Source organism: Cervus elaphus, chromosome 4 (assembly GCF_910594005.1).
Source record: "Cervus elaphus chromosome 4, mCerEla1.1, whole genome shotgun sequence".
NCBI classification, from domain to species: Eukaryota; Metazoa; Chordata; class Mammalia; order Artiodactyla; family Cervidae; genus Cervus; species Cervus elaphus.
This window is the reverse complement of record NC_057818.1, coordinates 41,498,611-41,521,388: the sequence shown is the minus strand read 5'-3', so window position 1 is coordinate 41,521,388 and position 22,778 is coordinate 41,498,611. Positions and strand designations below refer to the sequence as shown.

At 47.4% G+C, this 22,778-nt stretch overlaps 1 protein-coding gene across 8 annotated transcripts in view; it reads right to left on the bottom strand.

The window, feature by feature from the left end:
- ZNF536 (zinc finger protein 536) overlaps positions 1-22,778 on the bottom strand; it is a 444,782-nt gene that overhangs the window by 130,722 nt on the left and 291,282 nt on the right. For 6 of the 8 annotated variants that reach the window (XM_043899042.1, XM_043899040.1, XM_043899045.1 and 3 more), the window contains one exon: positions 20,144-21,712. In XM_043899042.1, coding sequence (XP_043754977.1) covers positions 20,144-21,712 — 1,569 coding nt within the window. Of the gene's footprint in view, positions 1-12,102; positions 13,003-20,143; positions 21,713-22,778 lie in introns of those variants that run through there. The other 2 variants (XM_043899046.1, XM_043899047.1) reach the window with 1 other exon arrangement.

The following is a 22,778-nucleotide window of genomic DNA, read 5'->3' as shown; positions in this document are numbered from 1 at the left end:
TACCTACATGTGCAGTAAAGCTACAGGCTTGCTCTCCCTCATGGCGTGGGGGTGGGGGGTGCAGAGAAGAAAAGACCGACTCTGGCTGTCTGCTCAGAGGCCCCCTCACCACACACCACTTTGAGATGGGAGGAACGTGCTGGAAGTTTCTGCCTCCCCAACCCCAACTCCTACCCCACCACAGGGCTTCTTGCAAAGTTTTCACAAAGCCACAGGGTCCACAGGTGACATGAGCTGAAGGGAGGGTGTCTGCCGAGCCAGCCGAATGCTACCACTGAGTTGGGTGGAAAATCTTGTCATTCGACTTGTTGCCATTTACCCAGCTTGTAATTCCACTTGAGGGCCAGGTACTCCCTCCCACCTGTCCACCAGGATTCCTCAATCCTGCAGTATTGACATGCTGGGCCTGATAATTCCTTGCATTGCGGGACACTGCTAACTGCCCTGGCCTTTACCCACTAAATACCAGTAGCGCTCTCAATATCTCCAGACACCGTCCAATGTCCCTGGTCGGGGAACTCTCTTAGTTGGAAAGCACTGCCCTACCTAGCACCCCAGACTGTTTTTTGTAGAGTAGATCGAAGGTTCAAGAACTCTCCTCTGATTTATTCTGTCTCAAGCTCTCTGGGCCCACCTGACCCAGAGGCAGGTTCAGACCACTGCTCCCCATAAAAAGAGCAGGAGGACGGTGGGCCTTCTGCACCATCGAGAGGGTGTGGGCGAAGGAGAGCAGTGGGACGAAGGACTCGGCACCTCAGCAGGAATTTCGAAGGACATTTTTCCTCAGGAGCCCAGACTTTCCTTCAGCCGGGGCGACTAAAAAAGGGCACTTTCTGGTTACAGGATCTTGTGCCCTCGTCAGGATCTTCAGAAATGTGCGTTCCTGTTCAGTCATTAAGTCATGTCCCACTATTTGCATCCTCATGAAATGCAGCACACCAGGCTCCTCAGACCTTCACTATCTCCCAGAGTTTGCTCAAATTCATGTCCTTTGAGTGTCCACTCATGCTGTCTAACCATCTCATCCTCTGCCACCCCCTTCTCCTCCTACCCTCAATTGTTCCCAGCATCAGGGTCTTTTCCAATGAGGCAGCTCTTCTCAACAGGTGGCCAAAGTACTGGAGCTTCAACATCATTCCCTGCAATGAATATTCTTCAGGGTTTATTTTCTTTAGGATTGACTGGGTTGAGCTCCTTGCAGTCTAAGGAAATGTTTCACATAATAAATGCCTCAACACAAAACTGTGTCGAGGAGAACTGGTCTCTACTCATTATTATGAATTTCAATAATTATACACCAGGATTCAAAAAATTCTGGTCATCTGAATGTTCAGGCAGCTGGACAGTAAGTAGAACCTCCTCTCTGCACATTTTTTGTATTGATTAGAAATTTGGCTTTTCACTCAACTTTCTTAAGTAGACACTACCACATAACATGGAAGAAGGGGTGCAGGTCAGAGATGAGGCCATCCTGGCTCTGGCTGGGTTGTCTCAGGAAGGACATATTTTCAGGAGGAGGAAGAATGGAGGCTCTGAGGAGCAGAGCTAGTAGGGATCAAGCTCCCCCCACCTGTTCACCCATCACCTCCTTCTTTAGAGCAGTCCAGTTGGGTTTCTGTAGCAGAGACATACAGTGACAAAGTGCTAAATTCTTCGTCATTTAGCCCAGACCCCAGTGCATCAGGACCCGGACCCAGGGCATCCTCTTCGCTGCCCCAGAGCACAGCTGGATGTTGCCTGAGTCCCCAGCCAGCCCAGGATGCTCTCAATACGAACAGCTCAGTAGAACTTGACTTGTACTGTATTTCTGCATTGGAAAGTCATGGACAGGGACCACAAAAACCCTCCCAATTTTTTTTTTAATTAGCAGTATTTATCACCTTCTCAAAATCAATTGTGTATTTTAAATGAAAACAAATGACTGTTTCTAGACTGATCAATACTTGCATCTATGCCTTTTAAAAAGTAAAAGGTTTGAATGTAAGGAAATCTTTATCTTTGCTCCTGTCAATCCAATTATAATATACCTCAATAGTTAATAAATATAATCCTCTTTGTCTGGGCAGATCAACATCATAAAAAATGCAAAGAATTCCATGGTATCCAAGATCCTGTGCGGTGGAAAGCGGCCTCTTCCCTATAAACTCCGGGCCTCGGGACTTTTCTCCTCTCCTTCCTAGATGAGGAGCCGTTTATTCCTATTAAGTCTAAAGAAAAGGGTTTATATATTTAATGATTCTAAAACCAAAATGCTACCTACTATCTGCACAATTGCCATTTTATCTCTCTAAACTTCTCCGGTTGACGTTTTTAAAAGGGCAAAAGCAGAAAACCCTTATATAATACCTAATTTGTACATCTGCGGTTTCCCTCTGACTGGCACAGGCACCATATGTTTTTAATTACCATAATAGCCCTAAAGAACCTGTTCGGTGGGAAACACATATGATCCTTTTATTACTGGTTTGTAATTTAAACAGTTTTAACAGAAAAGGTCTGGCTATAGGGGAGTGACAGGCTCAAAGGCCTAAGATCCCTGTCATCGACCTCTGGAAGCTCAAGTTCAGATCCCACCCACCAGGAGGGACCTCCTTCCCCTGCTTGACAGAGGTAATTGGTCGCATGTGAAGCGGCTCTGTGGGACCTTTAAAAGACAGAATCTGTGATCTCCAGTGACGCTGGGGTCTAGTCAGAGCCTGACACAGTGGGCAGAGGGTTGATAAATATTATCCTAGTCTGACCTCTGCTGCCCTCACAGCTGGGGGCTGGGCCCGTGGCAGCCCCGTCTGGAGGGTCCACTGGTGCCCTGGGCCACCCACTCTCCACTCTCCCCCACCTGGACCCCAGAGAACAATTGCAAGGTGAGGGGTCAGGTTTCCTTGAGGCCCTCTCAGTTCGGGGAGGGCTGGGTAGACAGTCTTTTCCTGGAGGTTGAGAAGTATAATAAACACAGCCTTAAAAATAATTAATTCGCAGACCGCGAGATAGAAGAAATCCTGGGATGGGAATGATCCGGTGGGACTTTCTCATTCATGACGAGGTGAGGATGCTGGGGGGACAGGAAAAGACCTGCTCAGGGTCACAGGCAAGCCCTCGGCCGGGTGGGTCACATGGAGCACATCTGACCGCACCCAGCGCCCCATCTGCCTCTTCCCAGGTTCTACCTGTGGGTGTAATCTCTGCTTGGAATTGCCACATTTTCTCCCAGGACCCAGATCTACAGGATGGCAAGAAAACGCTATTTTTATTTATTTGTTGATTGGTCTGCTCATTTTTGACATATCCCAAACAAGGTTTAAGGGCTTCCCAGGTGGCGGTAGGGGTAAGGAAGCTGCCTGCCAATGCAGGAGATGTAAGAGACCCAGGTTCGACACCTGGGTTGGGAAGATCCCCTGGAGGAGGGCATGGCAACACACTCCAGTATTCTTGCCTGGAGAACCCCATGGACAGACAGCCTGGAGAGCTACAGTCTGTAGCATCTCAAAGAGTCAGACATGACTGAACCAACAGCACACCTGCGCAAACAAGGATTAAGGGCGTGGGAAAGCCCCACAGGGTAAGGCAACAAAACGTCATCTGGGGGCAGCGCCACTGTCTGAGTGAGTCAGACCCTCGTGTCCTTGTTGAGTCACCTTGGGTAAGGTAAGTGTCTTCTCTGTGCCTCCATTTCCCCATATGTAAAGTGGGAAGGATAAAAATTACATCTACCTCATGGGACTTTTATAATATAAGGATTAGATGAAAGAATAACATTTGTGACTTTCACTTTCATATATATACATATGGTATTTAAAATTGGAGTTGGCCCTGGCACATAGCTAAACATTTATTATTTAAAACCAAACTTGGTAGACGGAGGGGATAGCTCAGAGGATCTGATCCTGTAGGTGACGCTTAGGCATGGGGAGATCAAAAGGATAAAGTCACATCCCTAAACACCAGAGCCAAGATGCTGGGTTAGAATGGGACAAAACCTCCAGTTATAACTGCTTTTTGGCAACCTCTCAAGGAATCAAGGGGGCGGGGGCAGTGTTAGGAGCAATGGTCATCAGAATTTCTCGGGCTATCCAAATGGCGGGTCTGATTCCACTCAGCTGTCATGAAAGTGGCTTTCTCGTTTCCACTACTGGAGGTTTTAGCAATCAAATGTGACTCTATGATATTGTATTACTTTGATTTTTTTCTTTGTCATAGCTTGATACTGGAAATGCAATACAGGTGACCTTTGAACAATGTGGATCTGAGCTGCTGGGGTCCACTTACACGAGGATATTTTTCAATAAATATATGTATGTGCTGCAAATGTATTTTATCTTATGGTTTTTTTTAAATATTTCCTTTGCTGTAGCTTACTTTACTATAAAAATATGATACATAATACATATAATGTACAGAATATATGTTAACTATTTATGTTATCAGTAAAGCTTCCAGTCAACAGTGGGCTATTAGTAGTTAAGTTTGGGGCAGTGAAAAGTTATACCCTTTTTGACTGTGTAAGGGATCAGCACCCTAATTGGTCAACTTAGTGTTAGTCACTTGGTCCTGTCTGACTCTTTGTGACCCCATGAACTGTAGCCCACCAGGCTTCTCTGTCCATGGAACTCTCCAGACAAGCTGGAGTGGGTGGCCATCCCCTTCTCCAAGGGATTTTCCTGACCCAGGGGTTGAACCTGGGTCTCCTGCATTACAGGCAGATTCTTTATCGTCTGAGCCACCAGGAGAGCCTAATGGTCATGAGTCAACTGAACATTCTAGAAGAGGAATACTGTAGCTGAAACCCACTGTCATCTAGCACATGCTCTGCCAGGCTTAGAGCACAACACCTGACAAGTACTTCCGTCCACTGAGGTCCCTCATGCTGCCGAGCAGGCGCCTGGTACCTGTGTGCGTGGACCAAGCTGAAGCTCAGGGAGGCTCTCTAATGGGATGCTCATGGTGTGAGAAGTGGGAAGGCTTTTCCAACGAGTAGGAAAATAACCTTGGGCAAGTCACCTGACGTGTTGTGGCCTCGGTGGCCTCATTCATAAGATGGGTTCTGCTAAACAGGTGAGTCTGGTTATGCAGAAGTGACTGGCAACCAGAAAGGCTGAAGAAGGACCAGCTGGCATTGGGCCTGGGACACTGCAGTGGCCCACGTGCCTGCAGGTGAGGCTGTGAGTGAGACATGACAGGTACATCCTCCCATGCCACCCTCTCTCTCCTCCTTTAGGACAGGCTCTCTCCAGGTGAGTAGGTGGGACAGGCCTTCAGCCAGCCAAACCCACCCTTGGAGGAGGAATGAAGGAATCACAAGTCCAGATCTGGCCCTCCAAGTGACCCCAGAAGGCGAGAGGAAGCCTTCTCGTAAGTTTAAATAAAGGGGGAATACAAAGCCCCCACCCCAGAGGGACTGCTCTTTCCTTTTGGCAAGAAGAAGGCCAGATGGCCACCTTCATCTGAGATGTCAATTGTGACCTCCTGACTCAACAAACAGCAAGTGCATCTTAATCAGAGAGTGCCCTTCCTGTCCACCAGAGAAGGCTACTGCTCCGACCCGCCCCTCGAGGAAACAAGACCTTCTTAATCACAGGCTGCCTCAAGGGGCTGGGAGGTGGACCACAGGCCCTGGCTGACCCTGCCGCCAGCAGCAACTGTCCCCGCTTGCTGCCTGCCTGCTGGGTGCCGGCCCAGCTTGGCAGCCCAGCCAAACAGTGGCTGGGGTGAAGGCACCTCCAAATTTCCAGTTCGGGGAATAATAACTCACATGACTTCAATCCCATCTGCACCCAGGGAAGGCAGAGCAGGGAAAGAAGCATAAAACACAAAGTTCCCACAGTCAACATCTGTCTTAGTGCAAACAATGGACCATTATCTTGTAAATAATTCTGATTAAGCTGCAGCGTTTCCTCCTGAAGCTGGTGGTGGGGACCAGGGGGAGGGTGCTGCTGGGAAGCCGGCCTGGGCCACCAGGTGCTATGCTCAGAGCCTCCCCCGGCCCCCTGCCCCTCACCCATCTTCCAGGCCTGAGCACCCTCGCCCTGCCCACGCCAGCAGGCCCTCTGACCACCTCCAAACCCCAGGTGGCTTCCAGAAGGTTCCTCCCTGCCGCCATGCTCTCCGTTCTGCTGGCTCTCCTCCTCCTCCTCACTCTATTTCCCACTTTCCTCCCCTCTCCAGATGCCACCTCCACCGTGTTTCTTTCACTCTGTTCATACTGGTTTTCTGTTCTCTTACCGGCTCCTTCCTTCCCTTTTTTCTCCCCAGGTCTCCAGTTTCCCTTCTTCACGCCTTCCCCCTACTCTCCACTCCAACCTTCACTTCTCTCCTTTCTCTCTTCATCCACACCTCTGACTCACTGCTCTTCACCCCTCTCTCCTTGTCTGGTCCTTCCTGCTCTTGGTCTCATGGTGGCTGTCTATCCTCCCTTCCTCCCATCCCAGGCCCAGCCCTCCAGACTCTGGGTTGGTGAAGAGTCTGGAGATTCTGAGGTCTTCAGGCCTCATCTGCTCCCCGGCTCTTTCAGACCGTCAGGCCTGAACAAGGCCGATCAGAAGCACTGTGCCCACAGGAACCCCTCTTCCCACCACTGGGAAACCCCTCATGCCCCACCCCAGGTCCAAGCACCCTCTCCCTCCCGTGTGTCCCAGGATGCTGAGCTCAGCCTGCCTCTGCACCCACACATCTCCTGTGTCATGAAAAAGAGCTGGGGCCTCCCAGAACTACCCAACAATAAAGAAGTCCAGGCACGCACCTGTGCAAAGGAGACAGGATTACTCACTTTGTGAGGGCTTTTATCCCAAAGTTCTCAAGAAAATTCCCCTGGTGATTTAAACTGAATTGCCTGAATGTGATTTTGAGATGACACTTCAAGCCCAAAATTTCCATGTAAAAGCAAAAGCCACTGTATAAGAACCCTGTTCCTGCTAGCTGACCACTGGACATTTTTTTTTTAATCTCCTAATTGTAAATCCTTTGCAGCATGAGAAACAAAAAACAGGGAAAAGAGCTCAATTGGAGCCAACAGGGGTGATGTCTGTATACCCCAGGAATGGGATCACTGAACCTTAGCACACCTTTCTCCATGGATGGGATAGAATCCCAGCGAGGCTGTCTAGACAGAGGTCTTCAGGTGGTGAGTACAGATTGGCAAGCATGAAGGGCTCCATGCTCTGCAATACCTTACCCAAATTCTCTTCCCACTTGGCAAGGTCTTAGGGAGTATGAATCTTCGTGGCAACCCTGACTGGGGCCTGCATGGCAGCAGAAATCCTAAAATAACTGAAATGTGGATGATCTGCCAACATCCAACTTACTCATTCAAATTCATTATATTGTCTTGAGGATGCACAACTGTACCCTTTGATGTATGACAAAACGAGAGGCCATCAACCCTAACTCTACTGCATAGCACAGGGAAGTCTACTCAGTACACTGTAATGACCTATATGGGGAAAGAATCTGAAAAGGAATAGATAAATGGATGTGTACAACTGAATCACTTTTCTGTACATCTGAAACTAACAGAACATTGTAAATCATCTATACTCCAAGATAATTTTTTTTAATTAAACAAAAGCCAAGGAATGGAGGAGTTCAAAGTTGGAAATAGTACACACTGTCCCAAACTAGGGGGCTTGCTAGCCAACAGTGACTTTGAGTGGCCATAGGAATGCTGAGGATGGAAGAGTGGAAGGGTTGCAGATATGGAAGGGGATGTGAATTGTTCCTCATGCCCCATGCATGCAAGACGGAGCACAGCATGACCCCTCTTCTCTCCCTACCTCCCGCCTTTCCCTCTAAGTGTTACTGGGTTGGAGTGTTGGGTGGGAGTCGGGGGCTCCCAAGAGAGACTACATACTGTCACACCCAAGAGGGACACCTTGGATTATCTAGTTGCTGTCAGTAAAGCACTGGAGGAAACCTTAATCATCATGAAAATACTATCTTCTCAAGCTCTGCTATAAAATGAAAAAAAAGTTAAATAATCAGATTTTTCTTGCTCTACTATGAACCCAAAGATCCACTTTTACTGACTCCCTCTTTTTTTAAAAAAAAATTTGACTGACTTCTAGAATTAGAAGGGAAACGACTCAATGCTCTTCTTATGAGTTAATAAAAATGTCTTGATGAAGAAGCAAGTATTCATATGGCCCATTCTCAGACTGAAACCCCACATGTTCATGTACTTGTGGGAAGACCAACTTGGTGCCCACATCTGGGACCCTGCAAGACTGAGCGCTCATGAGGATTCTGGAACAGATGGAGTCTTAGAGACTCACCGGAAAAGTCAAGGAAACAGGGATCCTGAATGCCATAGGATTTGAGACCCAAGAGGATACTGAGGGGACTTGTCCAAGCTCCTTGGAGCATGACTGCTGTAGATACTGTAGGTCCTCTGACCCCCGGGCCAGTTCTCCATCCAACCTCCAGAAAGTCTGGCCCTAAGCTGAATGCGTGTCCCAATATTTAAAATCTGCAGTTCGCTTCCCACCTTAGAGTGTGTATCTGCCCTCACCCTGGGCTCTGGAAGACTGGTGACCCACTGCAGCACACCAGGGATGTAAAAATCCTCAGACCAAGGGGTCCTGGCTTGCGCTGGACGCTGTCCGTGCCCGACCCCTTCCCCTCTGGCTCGCCAGGACGCCAGTGGCCTCGTTTCTCTCTGACTGTGAGAGACTGTTTGGCTGTTGGGTAAGCTGCAATGACTCTCAACTACTGAGCGCTGCAGAGCTGGTGGATAAATGCCCCAGCTTCTTCAGCCCTCAGGGGTCATTCTGAGGTGAATGTCACATCGTGTCCTAGAGGATCCCCAGGGGACATTGCCTAGTCCCTGACCAGTGGCAGCCCTGTCAGCACCCTCACACATGCCTCCCAGGACTGCCCCCCATATGAACGAACTGCACCCCACTCCTTACTTCAGGCTCTGCTCTGGTGAGACCCCAACTAGGTCAGCCATGGGCTCCTGCCCCCCACATGAACAAACTGCACCCCACCACTCCTTACTTCAGGCTCTGCTCTGGTGAGACCCCAACTAGGTCAGCCATGGGCTCCTGAAAGACTGAGAAGATTAGTGGACTCGCCTTGACAAGAAAGAGCCCAATATTCTATGAACCCCCAATGAACCACTGAGGCCTCTGTACCCCAATAAGACACCTGCCTCCACCCGGTCCCTAGGTGCAGGGACAAGTTGGGTGGCTTGTCCTTGCGACTGCCCCAGCCCTCCCCCCCAGGACATACAAAACACTTGAGTTCCAAAGAGAAAAGCAACTTGTCCATCATAGAAAAAGAGCAATAATTTGGTAAATTAATTGCAAATTTGCTTTCCCCGCTTGGTTGCCTTTCTCCTTTTCTGTGGATAATTGAGAGTATATTATATTAATTTGACAACAACAGAAGTTCAAAAAGAAAACTTAACCTTGTGAGCAGTGGGTTACCCTTAGATGGGTGTGTCTGAACAACTCCACAAAGAGCATGAATGACAAACCCTTCACACAGCCAGCCAATTTCTGGGTGCACAGATGGAGATTTTTGCTCATGAAACTGCTGTGCAGAGTTCCCCAACTTTAACCTTGAGGATGCACAGTTTGCTCTAGAGACAGAATCCACTCCTGCCCAGACAATACTGTACATGTTCAGCTGCATACTTAGGGCTGTAATTCAGTCATCATGACGCTTCTTTGAGAAAAAGTGACTATAGGTAAGAAGAAATCATCTCCCAAAATTATGACTCTTTTCCCCTGCACCAGAGCATCTGAGTTTCTTTGAAACACGTGTAATTGAAGAAGTGGACTTGAAGACCAGTTTTCACCATGAGCTGCACAAGCCTTCTCCCCCTCGGCCTATCCCATCTCATGGCAGTTACCTCCTTGAAACTCCTTTCCCCTCTTTCCGCCTCAGACCAGTGGGCCATCCTTGCTTAGAAGAGTCTAGGCTTTAGGGCCAAGGGTTGAGTCACAGGGGATGCTTGGGGTTGCCCCAAATCTGAGTCCAAACAGGTTGTGCTTGTTGTAATGCCATGTGGGTATGAGGAGAGGGAGGCAGGCTTCCAGAAACAGGACTGCCGGCCCCCACGCTGAGCTGTGAAATGAAGTCAGCTCATCCCAGAGGCCTGGATCCATCCAGCTCCCTCACGGCCACAGACAGGATGTTCCCAAGAACACTCAGCTGGTGGGAAAGGAGTTCTTCCCCAGAGGCAGGGGGATGAGAGGGAGGTGGGAAAGAAGGGGGCAGAGGAGGGAGGGTTGTGAAATGAGAGGGGGTAGGAGGCTGAGGGCGGCTCATAAAAAATTGGAGGAGAGAATCCACAAAGGTCTCCTCTAAGCTTGAGAAGCTCCCCCAGGGGAGCAACCCAGGAAATACCCCCTGCTTTTGAAGTGGAAATGTGGAGACCCCCGTTAGGGAAATTGAGCCCTCGTGGAGGGAAGAGGGAAATAGATGCCTGGATAGGGGGCTCCAGGGAACTTTCCTGCGTCAGCACGAGGAGCCAGGATGATAAGTTTCCTGCAGCAGTTCTGCCTGTTGCTATAAGACCTGGCCGCTCACGCTGCACTGGACTCCCAGCCCCTGCCCTGCCGGAATGGTGGGATCAGCAAGGGTTCCCACAGTGTGCAACGTGACTGTAGATGAAGAACAGTGCCAGGGACTATGTGTTCAACCCCGGGCCCTTCAACAGAGCCCTCTGGTCCCCACTGCATCCTGGCCAGGGGGTAAAGAGGAAGCCCCTTGCCTTCACAGAGTGGATGGTGGTGAGCCCCTCCTTGGGAGCTGCAAACGTGGTTTCTAAAACCCAACATGGCTTCAGGCCCCGGTGGAGAGAATAGGCTCACAGAGGCTTGGTGTGTGTGAGGAGGTGATATAGGCCTCATGGAGCCATCAGGAGGTGGGGACCCAGGAAAGGGCAGGGATGAATTCTTGTCCTAGGGCAGTTCCCCAGACTCAGGTGGCATTGGCAACAAAGATGGGATCCCTGCCCCCCCGGAATCTTTCTTTCGGTTCAGGCTCTGCCTACACACTGCTGGTGAAAGCTGGTCCAGGCAGGTGTGGCTGGGGTCACTTGCTATATCTTGGCTAGGCACATGGGCGTCCACCAAGTTTGCCATCGGAACACACAGTGCATGTTCTCAGCTTCATGGAACAAGTATCCTATTCTCAGACTCTCACTTTCACCTCTTATCTCTGATAAGACACAACCTAATCCTGTACTGTATGGTCTTTGGGGTTGCTTGGACAATTTCCACGAGACCTACTGATGGGAATATTTCCAGGAGTCAAGGTGACAAGGTTGACCTACTGCTGGGCCAGGCATGTTCCAGTGGATACTTCTGGGCTTCTGTTCCCTTGTACAGAGGACACTTCATTTATTTGGAGAGGGGGGACCATGCTTGGGGCTTCTGTCAAACAATGATAATACCTCCCCCACACCCAGGACCAGTTAGCCAGGCAGCAGCATGGGCATGGAATTTAAAAGTTTACAAAACACGCCCAATTAGAGAAGCTTGGTAACACCTTTGAAATAGCAGGTGACTGAAGTCCAGCTCATGGACAAAAAAAAAAAAAAAAATCTAAGTAATCACAAAAGAAAAGTGAAATCCTTGCTTCGTGCCTCCTGCTGTGATGGGGGTGGGGGAGGAGCTGGCAGAAGCCTGTTAAAACAGACAAGGGCACAACCAAAATATCACAGTGGACGAAGAAAGTGTTTCACACTTCAGCAATTCCGAGGACCTTCCCATGTAAAACTATACTTCACAGGATGAAAAGAAAATGGTAAGGTTTGCTGCAGCAAGGCCAGGTGTGTGTGGTCCTCCACACCGGGGATGGGGGACACAGGGCCTGTGAGCTGTCATGGGGTCTAATCACCCACCCGAGAGACACTTGTGCACACAGATGCTCTCCCCAAACCCACCCAGTGGGGGAGGTGCCTTGACATTTGTATGTTTAGGAACTGTAACTCTTGGAGCCACCTAAAGATGGGTGGAAAACACAGCAGGTGACCCAGCAAACAGCCCATGGGACAGCATCTCTAGCTTCCCTGAATGTCCTGTTGAGGCTTCCAACAGACAGAGGGATGTCAAGGGTGGAGGGTGTTGCGGAGTGAATTAACATAATGACTCAAAACTGCACTAATGTTTCACAGCTTTTTTTATTAGCAATACCAAGATAAGTTATTGAAGCATTTTTAGTATTGTTTTACATTCCATTCATAAATGACCTAACTTGTAACTCAGCATACAGCACACTTAGAGATATAGTTTGACACTTATTCGGAAAGCTACAATTATTATAACTTACATGCCTTCATTACCAGGAACACCTTCATATATCTTCTAATTACTTCAACAATACTCTATTCCAAAGCACACGATAACCCGGTACAAGTTTACACATTTTGCTTCAATGACCATTTTTAAGGAGTGGATGTTGAGGTGCTGTTCACTGGTATTTTACTGTCATCTGTTCCTGGTTAACGTGACGACCTGACACAATGTTAAACTAGCAATATTACTGCTTAAATACTACGGAGAAAGAGAATTACTGCACTTTTCTGTATTCTTCTAAAGTGTTACAAAATACAGGACAATCGGACACAAGCAGTAATGCCAATGAGACCATCGCAGGGCCCGCTTCTAGAAGCTGTGCTGAGCGGAAGCCCCCTCCCCCCCACAACAGGATTTCCACAGGTGAAGGGACTCCAGTCCACCAGTGTTTGTTTTGCAGAATTCATGAGTCTGAGGGAATTTTCTCTCTCGCTCAAGTTACTAAGCCTTCACCATCCTTTGCTAATAGTGGAACATATGGGGCAGTATTTTTAGTCTCCCTGATTCTTTGCTATATATACTGTAGGTTGGTGTGCCATGTGTATACACATACCTATGCCAATAGTAATTATTTATTCAACACACATATGTGTATACATTCTTCTCTTGACTTTACACGATTAACAAGCTGCAGATAGCCACCGAGGAACACGAACAGACAAGGGCAAATCCAGCTAGACCGACTAGAACAGGGGGTGTCACTTACCTGCAAGAAAATGTGCAGATTCATTAAACAATCCAGAAACCATGTGGGCTAGAGGCATTTGAAAGCAAGGGCAGGGCCACACTCCCTAACTGTTTAATGGAATGATGACAATAAAGCAATATTTATAAAATTTGGTCCTTCCATCTCTGGCTAAAGCAAGAATAGTCTATGTGATTAGAGTAGGTTGGCCATGAGATGCAGAGGTGCTGTTGATTAGAGCTAAGTAACAGGAGATAATTACTACTTATTTGAAATCTGGGCGTGGCACATAACATCTGAATAAAAAGAAGAAAGAACCTGACTCTTTTAGCAGCTAAGATGTCTGTAGCAAGATGGCTGTCCATGCCAACCACCACTTTGATTCAGCAGCCTAAGAAGGCAGACCCCAAAGCTTAAGCCCAGGGTCCCCAAAAGCACTCAAGACACACATAGGGTCACTCTGTTCCTATTGCATATGGCGGTGGCTGGGCCTGCCTGGAGAGATGGCATTTCCCCAGGAATGTGGATGTCCATTCTGACAACACTCTCTTTACTCGGCATTCTCCTCCTCTCTCCCAATTTGAAGTCATCATTAGGGAGGAAAAATTACTGTATATACACATGTATGTTTTGAACCAAAGAGTTTGGTTGTTCTTTTCTCCCAGCCCAGCCTTGATCCTGGGCAACAGGTATCACGCGATCCAAAGAGAACATGGATATGGCAACCAAAATGAAAGCTACCAGACTTCTGCTTCGGAGGCACTGTTGATTCAGACAGTAGCTTTTGGAGCCAAAAATATGCAGCAAAAGGAAAGGAACATAAACAAGGCTAAATGTCACCAGTGTTTGCCGACTTACAGACACCATCCATTTGTTTGTTCTGAAATGACGAGTGGACCATTTGGCAAATACAATGGTATTCACACAACAGTTCTGTCATCCTGCAGTGCAAACGACATCACGTCAGTGGCATTCCCATTTAATTTAAGAAGAAGGAAAGGGAGGAGGAGTAGAATGCCGAAAGAGTTTGGAGAGGGCTGTCATCCAACGAGGCTGCACCCGGCAAGGCTCTGGATGGGGCCAGCGGAGAGCCTGCCCAGGGTGCTGGTTTCTGTGGGAGACCCCAAGGGGATAGCACCTTTGCTTTGTCCCATCAGAGACAAAGGGAAAGGCTCTGCAGCCAGTTGTGAGGCAGTCAGCAGGGGCAGAGCAGGCGGGATGGGGTGGTGATTTGCATTAATTGAAAGGATCTGCCCTTGGACTTCAGGACAAGCCAATTGGTCCTCCCTACTGAGGTCTAACATCAGGCTCTGGACACGCACCATGACTGGGGGCAGGCTGGACTATGGAAGTCAACAGCCAACCTGGAAATGATAAAACTGGACAAAGAAAGGGAGTGCAAAAGTTGTGCTTTATCCACAGGGTCTGTAAGCTGATAGTAAGAGTCAGCTCAGGAAGAGGAAAAGGAGAATAATTGCTCACTTGGCTTTAAGTAAAGCATGGCAGTTCTGGAGACAAGACCCTATGACAGAGATTCCCTGGGCCTCCTAGGCTCACTGCCCTCCCACGGGTTGGCTGAACTGGGCACCTGTACACTTCGTGGATTTTGTGGTTCTCCTCCTGTGCCATTTAACTAATTTTATTTCTCCATTAGAACCTGCTGGCTTCAGGGCCACACCTTAAAACTTAGAATTGTCCACGAGACCAAAAAAGTACCACCTATCATAGACTATGTACCAGGAGCCTGTGCTTGGGTGTCTTCACACACACATATGCGATGTTCAAACTGTCACACACCCCAGCCACAGCTCGCTTGGAAATCCCTGACTAACCACAGACCTTAGCCATTTCTTGGCCAAAGCCTGAGGTGGTAAAACTTATTTCCTACTCTGAAGCACCTGCTTTCTATCAGGAGGCGAACTGGGTAGAAACCGGCAGAGTGTGACCACAGCGATGGGATGTCACCACCAAATTGCCAGAACTGCCTTCCAAGCTAACATTCCCACATACCAAGAAATAGCCATCAGTGACTTGGCATGGCGGACATGAGGAAATAAAATTGGCACGCCTCCATAACCTTGATGGAAAGTAAGATTTGTACATGCTCAGTGCTAAAAGGGACAATTGCAACCCAAAGATGTTTGGGCAGTGACGTCACCTCCTTGTGATAGCCTAACGTGGACATTCATCTCTTCTAGAAAATATCAGCTCCATTCATCCAAGCTCTTCTACCTCCATCATCTCTTTTTATCCTTATGCTTCTGTCCATCAAAGAGGTCCTACGTCTTTCTCCTCTGCTTGCTTTGGCTGTGATGGTGGCGGCCCTGGACCCACCATGAGTCATTGGAGGAGGGTGTTCTCCTGCAAATCTTTTACACATAGACAGAGATGTGACCTTCCAGAAACAGCTACTCCAGGCCATGTAGGTCTACAAGTCCCCTCTCACTCTCAGAAAATCTCCTGCATCTCTGGCATTAAATGGCAATAGATGGAATGTTGACCTGAGTCCTGCCCACATCATCTCACAGGCCGGTGGGGTTGCAGAAGACGGTGGGGTTGTGGTCATCTAGGGATGACCACAGCAATGCATAAAGAAGGGATGACCTTCTTTATACTCGAGCAAGGGCGGACAAACTAGGACCCCTGGGCCAATTCTAACCCACTGCCTGTGTCAGTAAATGAAGTTTACTGGAATGCAGCCATGCCCATTTGTTTCTTTACTGCTTACTGGCTGCACTGTGCTGCCCAGCAGAGACCACAGAATCTGTAAGCCTAATGGGTTCACTCTCTGACCTAGGAAAGTAGTTGCCTACCCCTGCTCTAGACTACATAGCTGGTAAAATGGTGAATATTTTCAGACTGTCTATGCTGAAAAGTCAACAAGGTTTCTGGAGGACAGAAGTCACATTTCAAAAAGAGTTGAGCCTCATTATCATTTCATCAGACATTTTAGAATACATGAGGTACAGAGTATTTTGAAGCCTGTCTTTTTTCTTTTTTTTTTTTCAGGAAGGGGGTCTCTCATTGCCATGAAAGAACTCTTGGTCTCAGACATAATTTGGGTCAGGGAAGCCAGTTGCCCCTAATTGGGAATACTGAATCAATTGCTGTTAATGACCCTGCCCCTTCTCACTTGCTTTTTTCCAGGCTCAGTGGGTCACTCAGTCTGGGAGCCACTGTACAAGGACCTCAGGCCCACCACAGACAAGCTCCTAGATTCTCCTCGCTCAGCTGGGCTTCCCTGAGTGTTGGTAACTCCAAGAGTAAGGGGGTTGTACCCTGCTCATTCCCTTTCACTTAATTTGACTTTAGTCAACCCTATTCTTGGGCTCACCAAAGAACACAGAACAAACTCTGCTCAACACACCATGGTTCCCAGTCATCCATCCAGGGTTCAAAAATAAAAGTAGTGGTTGCTCTTCAAATCCACAAACTCTGGAATGAAGCAAGTTCTGTCCCTGGGCCACGCAGCCAGTCCCACAGGTGCTGTGCAGACCCACCTCTGTGCAGTCTGGGGCCCACCAGAGCACTCTCAGATATCCAGCTACTGGCTGATCCAACAGTTCATCAGATTTCTCAGCCTGGACGAAGAAGCTGTCTGCCTTGTTTTGTCAGTGGGTATGAATGCTGCTCTGGTCTGCCCTGGCCCCTCTTAGTAGATAATCACATGGATCCTGTCCCATTACAAGACCAAGGTCAAATCCATTCCAACAAAACCAAGGGCACATCCAAGTTCTCCCATGGCATGGGAGTGCCCTTGTACATTATGCTCTTCAACAGAATACAGAAAGGTGGGCCATGCCTGGAGCCTGGAAATGGGGACTTTGATTGGAGCAGGATTTCTTGTAATAAGATCAGGCCCAGAATGGGACCTGACTCACTCTAGAAGCCAACAACACATGCCCTTCAGTTTAATCCAAGATGGCTCAGTCACCTTCTTAGGATCATCTGTAACATGTCTCTGATCTTTAGAAATTCATGCTCAGGCTCTCAATGTTGGCAAATGCTGCATGCTTCCCCTACCCAGCTGGCTGGGATGGCCTTTCTCCTGGCTGTCTCTCACTGCTGCATGGCCTAGGAGTCGATAGTGCACGTAGGCCAAGACCCCAGGCCTATGATGCTGAGGAATGTAGGACCAGAGCTTTAAAAGTAGAAAGCAGGCATGCAGAATTACAAATCCAGAAGTAGAGTCTACAACGTGAGGATCACCCACAAACTGAGGGTTAAAGGCCCCTTCTCCACTCACCAGCTTGTGTCAGCAGAGCCACTGAGCTCTGGGGGGAGGGAGCTCTACATGACTTGAATACGGTCTTTCCTGATGCTTCTCCCAACAATTTCACATGAGAATAAACACAGATGGACATCAGCTCATCCGACAAGCCTGTTTCTAGGGGCATCAAAGCAGGGATTTGGGTTTACTAACCAGGCAAAATCAGACTCCGAACTCTCTTGAGATAAGAACTATCAGAATAATTCTTCGGTTGTGCAAAGCCCAGCTTCTTGAGGAAACCAGCTATCAAGCTGGTGGGCCTGTTTGAAAATCCATATCTACTCTGAGTGGAGCAGAGAGGAAGGAATAAACATTAGGAATATTTGATTCCTTGTGCCAATATCATATCCACCTTGGCAAAGTCAAGCCAACGGGAGTTTGAGGTTTTCAACTATCATTTGTGCTTTCTGCAATGCTAAAAAGACAGTAGACTAGGCAGGAAGAAAAATGTCCCCATGTGCCCCCTCTGTAGTTCAGTGAGTTTAAGTTTTCCTCCCAGATATCAGTTCTTAGGAAGGATGAATATGCCTGGCCCTCCCATGTCACAACAGCCAGTAAGAAATCAAGAAGAGGATTTTTGATTATGGTAGGCTGGCGTGGGAGAGGGGAATGAGAACTGGACAGAGTCAAGACATCCCCCCCACCCAAGCAAACACAGAGGCCAGGGAAGGGCCTTTCTTGCCTGCTCCCAAACTAAGCAAGAGGATGCAGAAGGACTGAGGATAAATGAAATGCAGAACTTGTGCTCTCTAAAAATCGGCATTTTTTGACTAGAATAACTTTTGGCATCTTAGCCTGAGTTCAAGCTGGAGTAGTGGGACCTGGATACCCCACTGGGAAAGCAACCAGGTACCCCAGAACCTGGCTGGGCTGAGGGTCTTCATTCCCCTTTCAGGACAGGGGCTGCAGCTTACATCTCAGGCTGTCACCCAGTGGCTGAAAAGGCTGACTAAGCAAAGCTTTTGCTTGTACCCTAGAAATGTCAGGGGAGTGTGGTGAGCTGCTATTTGGGGAGGGGGAGAAGGGCCTTAGAGCTACAGCTCAGAGGAAAGGGCTCCCTGATACCGCTTCCCCTCCACCCTCGCCTCGTGCAAAAGGACACAAGCAGACATGCTTCCTCAAAGGCAGGCAGCCTTCCTTCGGCATTGATAGGACGATGGGAAAATTAATAGGGGTAATATGAGCTCATTTCAATAATAATGAGCGTATAAACATGCCAGGTTTTGATCTTTTCTGATGCATGGATTCCTGGCAGGAACTAGGGTCCTACGTAGGTATTTGAAAGAACTGAAAATAGACTTAAAAAAAAATCCCCAAACAACAATGAAAAAGAAAGCACTCCAATCACAAACTTAAAACAACAACAATAATAAAAAAAAAAAGACAAATATCGCTCCCCTGGAAGAAAAGAAAAAAAAAAAAAATTGGACTGACATGAAACCCTTTTCTCCTTCCTTTAAATATTGTTTTTAACAGCTTCAAAAGTAATGAATTGTATGTGACTAAAAATAGATCTGGGGGTGCTGGTTAATGGGGCCTTATGAATCATTCAGCATAAGGAACTGTCAATATTTTTTTGAGCTGTCAGAAATCCATTTAGTGATTTTTGACAATTCAAAAAATATTTCTGACTGCTTGATCCAGTTCTTAGTGAATTAGGGAAGGAGAGAGAAAAAGAAATATATCAATTTAAATTATGAACTGAATCCAGCTTGCTGATCCCGCTCTGTGCTAAAAGGAATGTCAGGATTCAGAAGTTAAATAGGATCTTTGCTCCCTCCCTCCCTTCCTTCTTTCCTTCCTTGCTTCCTCCCTCTTGTCCTTCTTTCCTTGCTCCCTCCCTCCCTCCCTTCCTACTTTCCTTCCTTTTTTGAACAAATAAAGTCAAAGAAATGCATTCATGGGCTACAGATGGGAAGATACCATGGTCATTTGTCTCTAGTGGGAAATTTGGGCCTGGAAATAACACACTGAACTTCAGTTTGGAGAAAGACTTTCAAATAAGAATATCTGGGTGCCAAGAGAATGACTTTGATCCTCCCTGCCCACACCGACATTCATTTGATGCAGTTCTAGGCTTCAAATCTAGCATTACTTTTTAAGATCTGGAATTACTTTGGAGTAAACATATTCTTTAAGGAAGTAAAGAATTGCCAATTTGCTAACAAGATCAGGCAGGCATAAATCCAAGACAGACAGATCACAACACTGCTAACCAGGGACTTCATAATGTACACTTCTTGTTAGAACAACAGACAGGCGGGTTAAGAGACAGACAGAAGGCAATAATAGAAGGCCAAAGTCACAGTAACTGCCATTTGATATGTCTGAAGATGAATCACAAACACCCCACAACCATCTCCCTATTTGGAGAGAGGGTCACTTTATTTCTACATTGTGGTTAGTGTGATATGATTTTAGTATCCTCTAAGTCATTATAAAGAAAAGTTTCAGAAAGCAGATTTGGCTTAGCAAAGCAGTAAGGAATTATCTTTAGGCATCTTATGCGTGAGTTGGAAAGACTGAAAAGTTTGCAAGTTACCAGGTCTCTTTTTCTTTTTGTTTTTTAAGTTTTTCCTTTCCCCCTCAAGTTATGGATTAAAAAACAGGAGTAGTTCATGCTGTGAGACCCCGCCCCCTTCTCTATGCCTTCAGTACAGGCATTTCAGATCACAATAATGCAAACTGAAACACAAAAGTAGGAGGTCCAACACTTCTAAATGAACTTGACTCTCATGATTGTCTACATTGCGTATACAGCATAGTTGGGGGTATTTTATGTGTAGTTCAAAATCTGCTCATGGATAGATTTACCCCATCTTTAAAAAAATGCACAAATCAGCACTGATGTTTTTGGGAAATGAACTAAAGGAAGAGGATTCTAAAACTTACCACACAAGTCTGGCCTCTTGATACATCCAGAATTTGCTGTGCTACTTGCAAGTCCGTTAAAGGCTGCTAAGCCATCAGAGCTATAGGCCCTGAGGACCGACAGCACGTTCATCGGCTTCTCCAGGCCCTGGGGCCCCCGCTCTGGCTTGGGCAGGCCCGCAGTGGGGTCCTGGGCTGGAAGAAGGCCCGGGCTATGCCACTGCTTCTCTGACGCCTGGGGCAGAGGGGAGACCAGTCCCTGGACAGGCTGTGGGGTGCCCGTGGGCAGCAGGCCATCCCCGCTGTCGCTGCCCCCGTCCTTGCTCAGGGCAGGCGGCTTGCTCATCACCTCCGGCTCTGTGTCAATATCCTCTTCCTCGTTGTTTTCTCCCTTGGAGGAGTCCATGTCCTCTGAGGAGGCGATGTCCGAGAGGTCATCAGTAGTGTTCTTATTTGTGGTTTCGGGGATCAGGATTGGGGCGTCATCTTCAGAGTGGGTCTTCCCGTCGGGCTCCCTGTTGGGGCAGGAGCTGGCGGCCCCTGAGCCCAGCAGGCCTGGGTAAACACCGAACTGCTTGTAGAAGTCTGATGGGAAGCTACAGAACGAGGGGTCCACGTGGCTGGGCCATGGGCCACTCTTCTGCTCCCCCAGAGTCTCTTTGACCTGTCCTTGGGCCATCTTCTCGGAAGCCGAGTCTAGAGGTCCCATCATGGTGGAAAGCGCCATCTCTTTGTTTGATTGTACCGAGGGCAGCAAGGCCACTTTACTGGCCTCCCGGGCTTGGTCTTTGCAATTGACTGTCACCCCGATAGCGTTATCTTTGCGTTTTGCTTTGCCCAGGTGGTTGGCCTGGAGATGAAGAGCCATCAGCTCCATAGAGGATGTTGTAAAAGCACAAAACAAGCAGCCGTGCCACGCAATGCTATCTTGCACAGTCACCGAGGAGCCCGGGAGGGAGGCAGCGTCCGGCCGCACGGACAAGTCCAGGGGCTCATACTGAGACTTCTCAGACTTCCTGGGGGCCACCTTGCTGCCCACCTTCTCCTCGCCGCCGTCCGCCCCGTGGACCTTCATGGAAGGAGGGTCAGAGAGGGCTTTGTCCTTCAAGTCCTTCTCCTTCTTCAAGGAGCTTAGGACAAAGCTGTCCATGAACGCTTGCAAGGACCCTTGGAAATTCACACCGTTGTTCACGATACTTTGATAAGCTCTCCCGATTTCGGAGAAGTGGGTGCTTTTGGAAGGAAGGTCAGTGCCTTTCAGGGTGTCTGAAGGAGCCTCAGAAGACATGCCACTGGCCTGTCCTGTGTGATCTCCGGACGAGAGCGCTCCTGACGTCCACTGCTGAGACGCAGGGCCACCTCTGAAGTCGATTCCGGGGAGCCCCTTAAAGGCGCCCCTCAGGATGTCTGGCCTGATAAACAAAGCGGCTTTGTTGGACAGCTCGTCCCTGTGGTCTTGGTTCGGGGGCTGCCCAGACAGTGGCCCAGCTCCATTCTGCCGCTCCCGGTGGTGCCGTTCTAGGTGGTATTTTAAGGAAGCTGATTGGGTACCGGCATAATCACAGTGGGGACACTTGTAGGGTTTCTCACCTGGAAGATTTTGGTATAAGGAGAAAAAAAAAGTGTTAATCTCATTTTGGTGTGCTGAACAAGGCTAGAAGGATCAACATTTGTTCTTGGAAACAAAGCAGCTCAAACTAATAATTAGTTAGAGAACAACTGTTTTTTAATAGAAGAATAATTCGTACTCTTAAGCTTTTTTAATGATTTTGTACCATTTGGGACTATTCAGGAATGACATACTATCTACACACAATTAGCTATCTTTTTCTTTATCTAACATGTGAAAACGGCTGTAGATTTAAAAGCTATGATTATGAAAATTAAGCATAATAATTTCAACCACAGTGATCATTAAAAGTAGAAGTTTAAAAAGACAAAGTATGTAACAAATGGGTGGTTGCAATATTTTGTGTATACAATAGCTCTAAAATTTGTTTAAATTATACACATGGAAACCATTTTTAAACCTAAAAATTTTATGGCACTGTTACGCAAGACTGAAATGAATGATTTAAGTCTTGCTCTGCAGTAAATCATGGATATAATTAGCAAATGGCATACTGCACAAGTAATTTATCATTATTTGGAGGGCACCATTCCAGACGGGCTCGGATATCTGCAGACCTACTGCATTGTTTCTAAATAAAGAACTATAAATACCGATTCTATAAAATATTAATACCATTACAGTGCATTATGATTGCAGCATGTAAAGACATATAGTTAAGATAAAAAGCAGTCAATAAAACTTAAAAGAAAATGAGTAATAAAAAGGCACAAAATATATTTAGTTTCTGTATTTGAAATTAACATTATCTACTGGTCTTTGTAGTGCCTTAAATTTGTACTAATGGCAAACCTAATGCTCCGGTAGTAAAATGTGTAATTTACCTACAATAAGCGCTTTCTAGAGAATAAAAATAGCTTTAAAGACTGTTTTAAAACATATAAGATCATTTTCATGAATTAAATATTTATTTAAATCCAACACACAACTTCTATTGTTCTTTCCACTATGGAAAAAATACCATGACATACGACCGAGACCTGCCTGCATTATTGGAGAGGAAAAGAGAGGGGGGTAAACAAATGC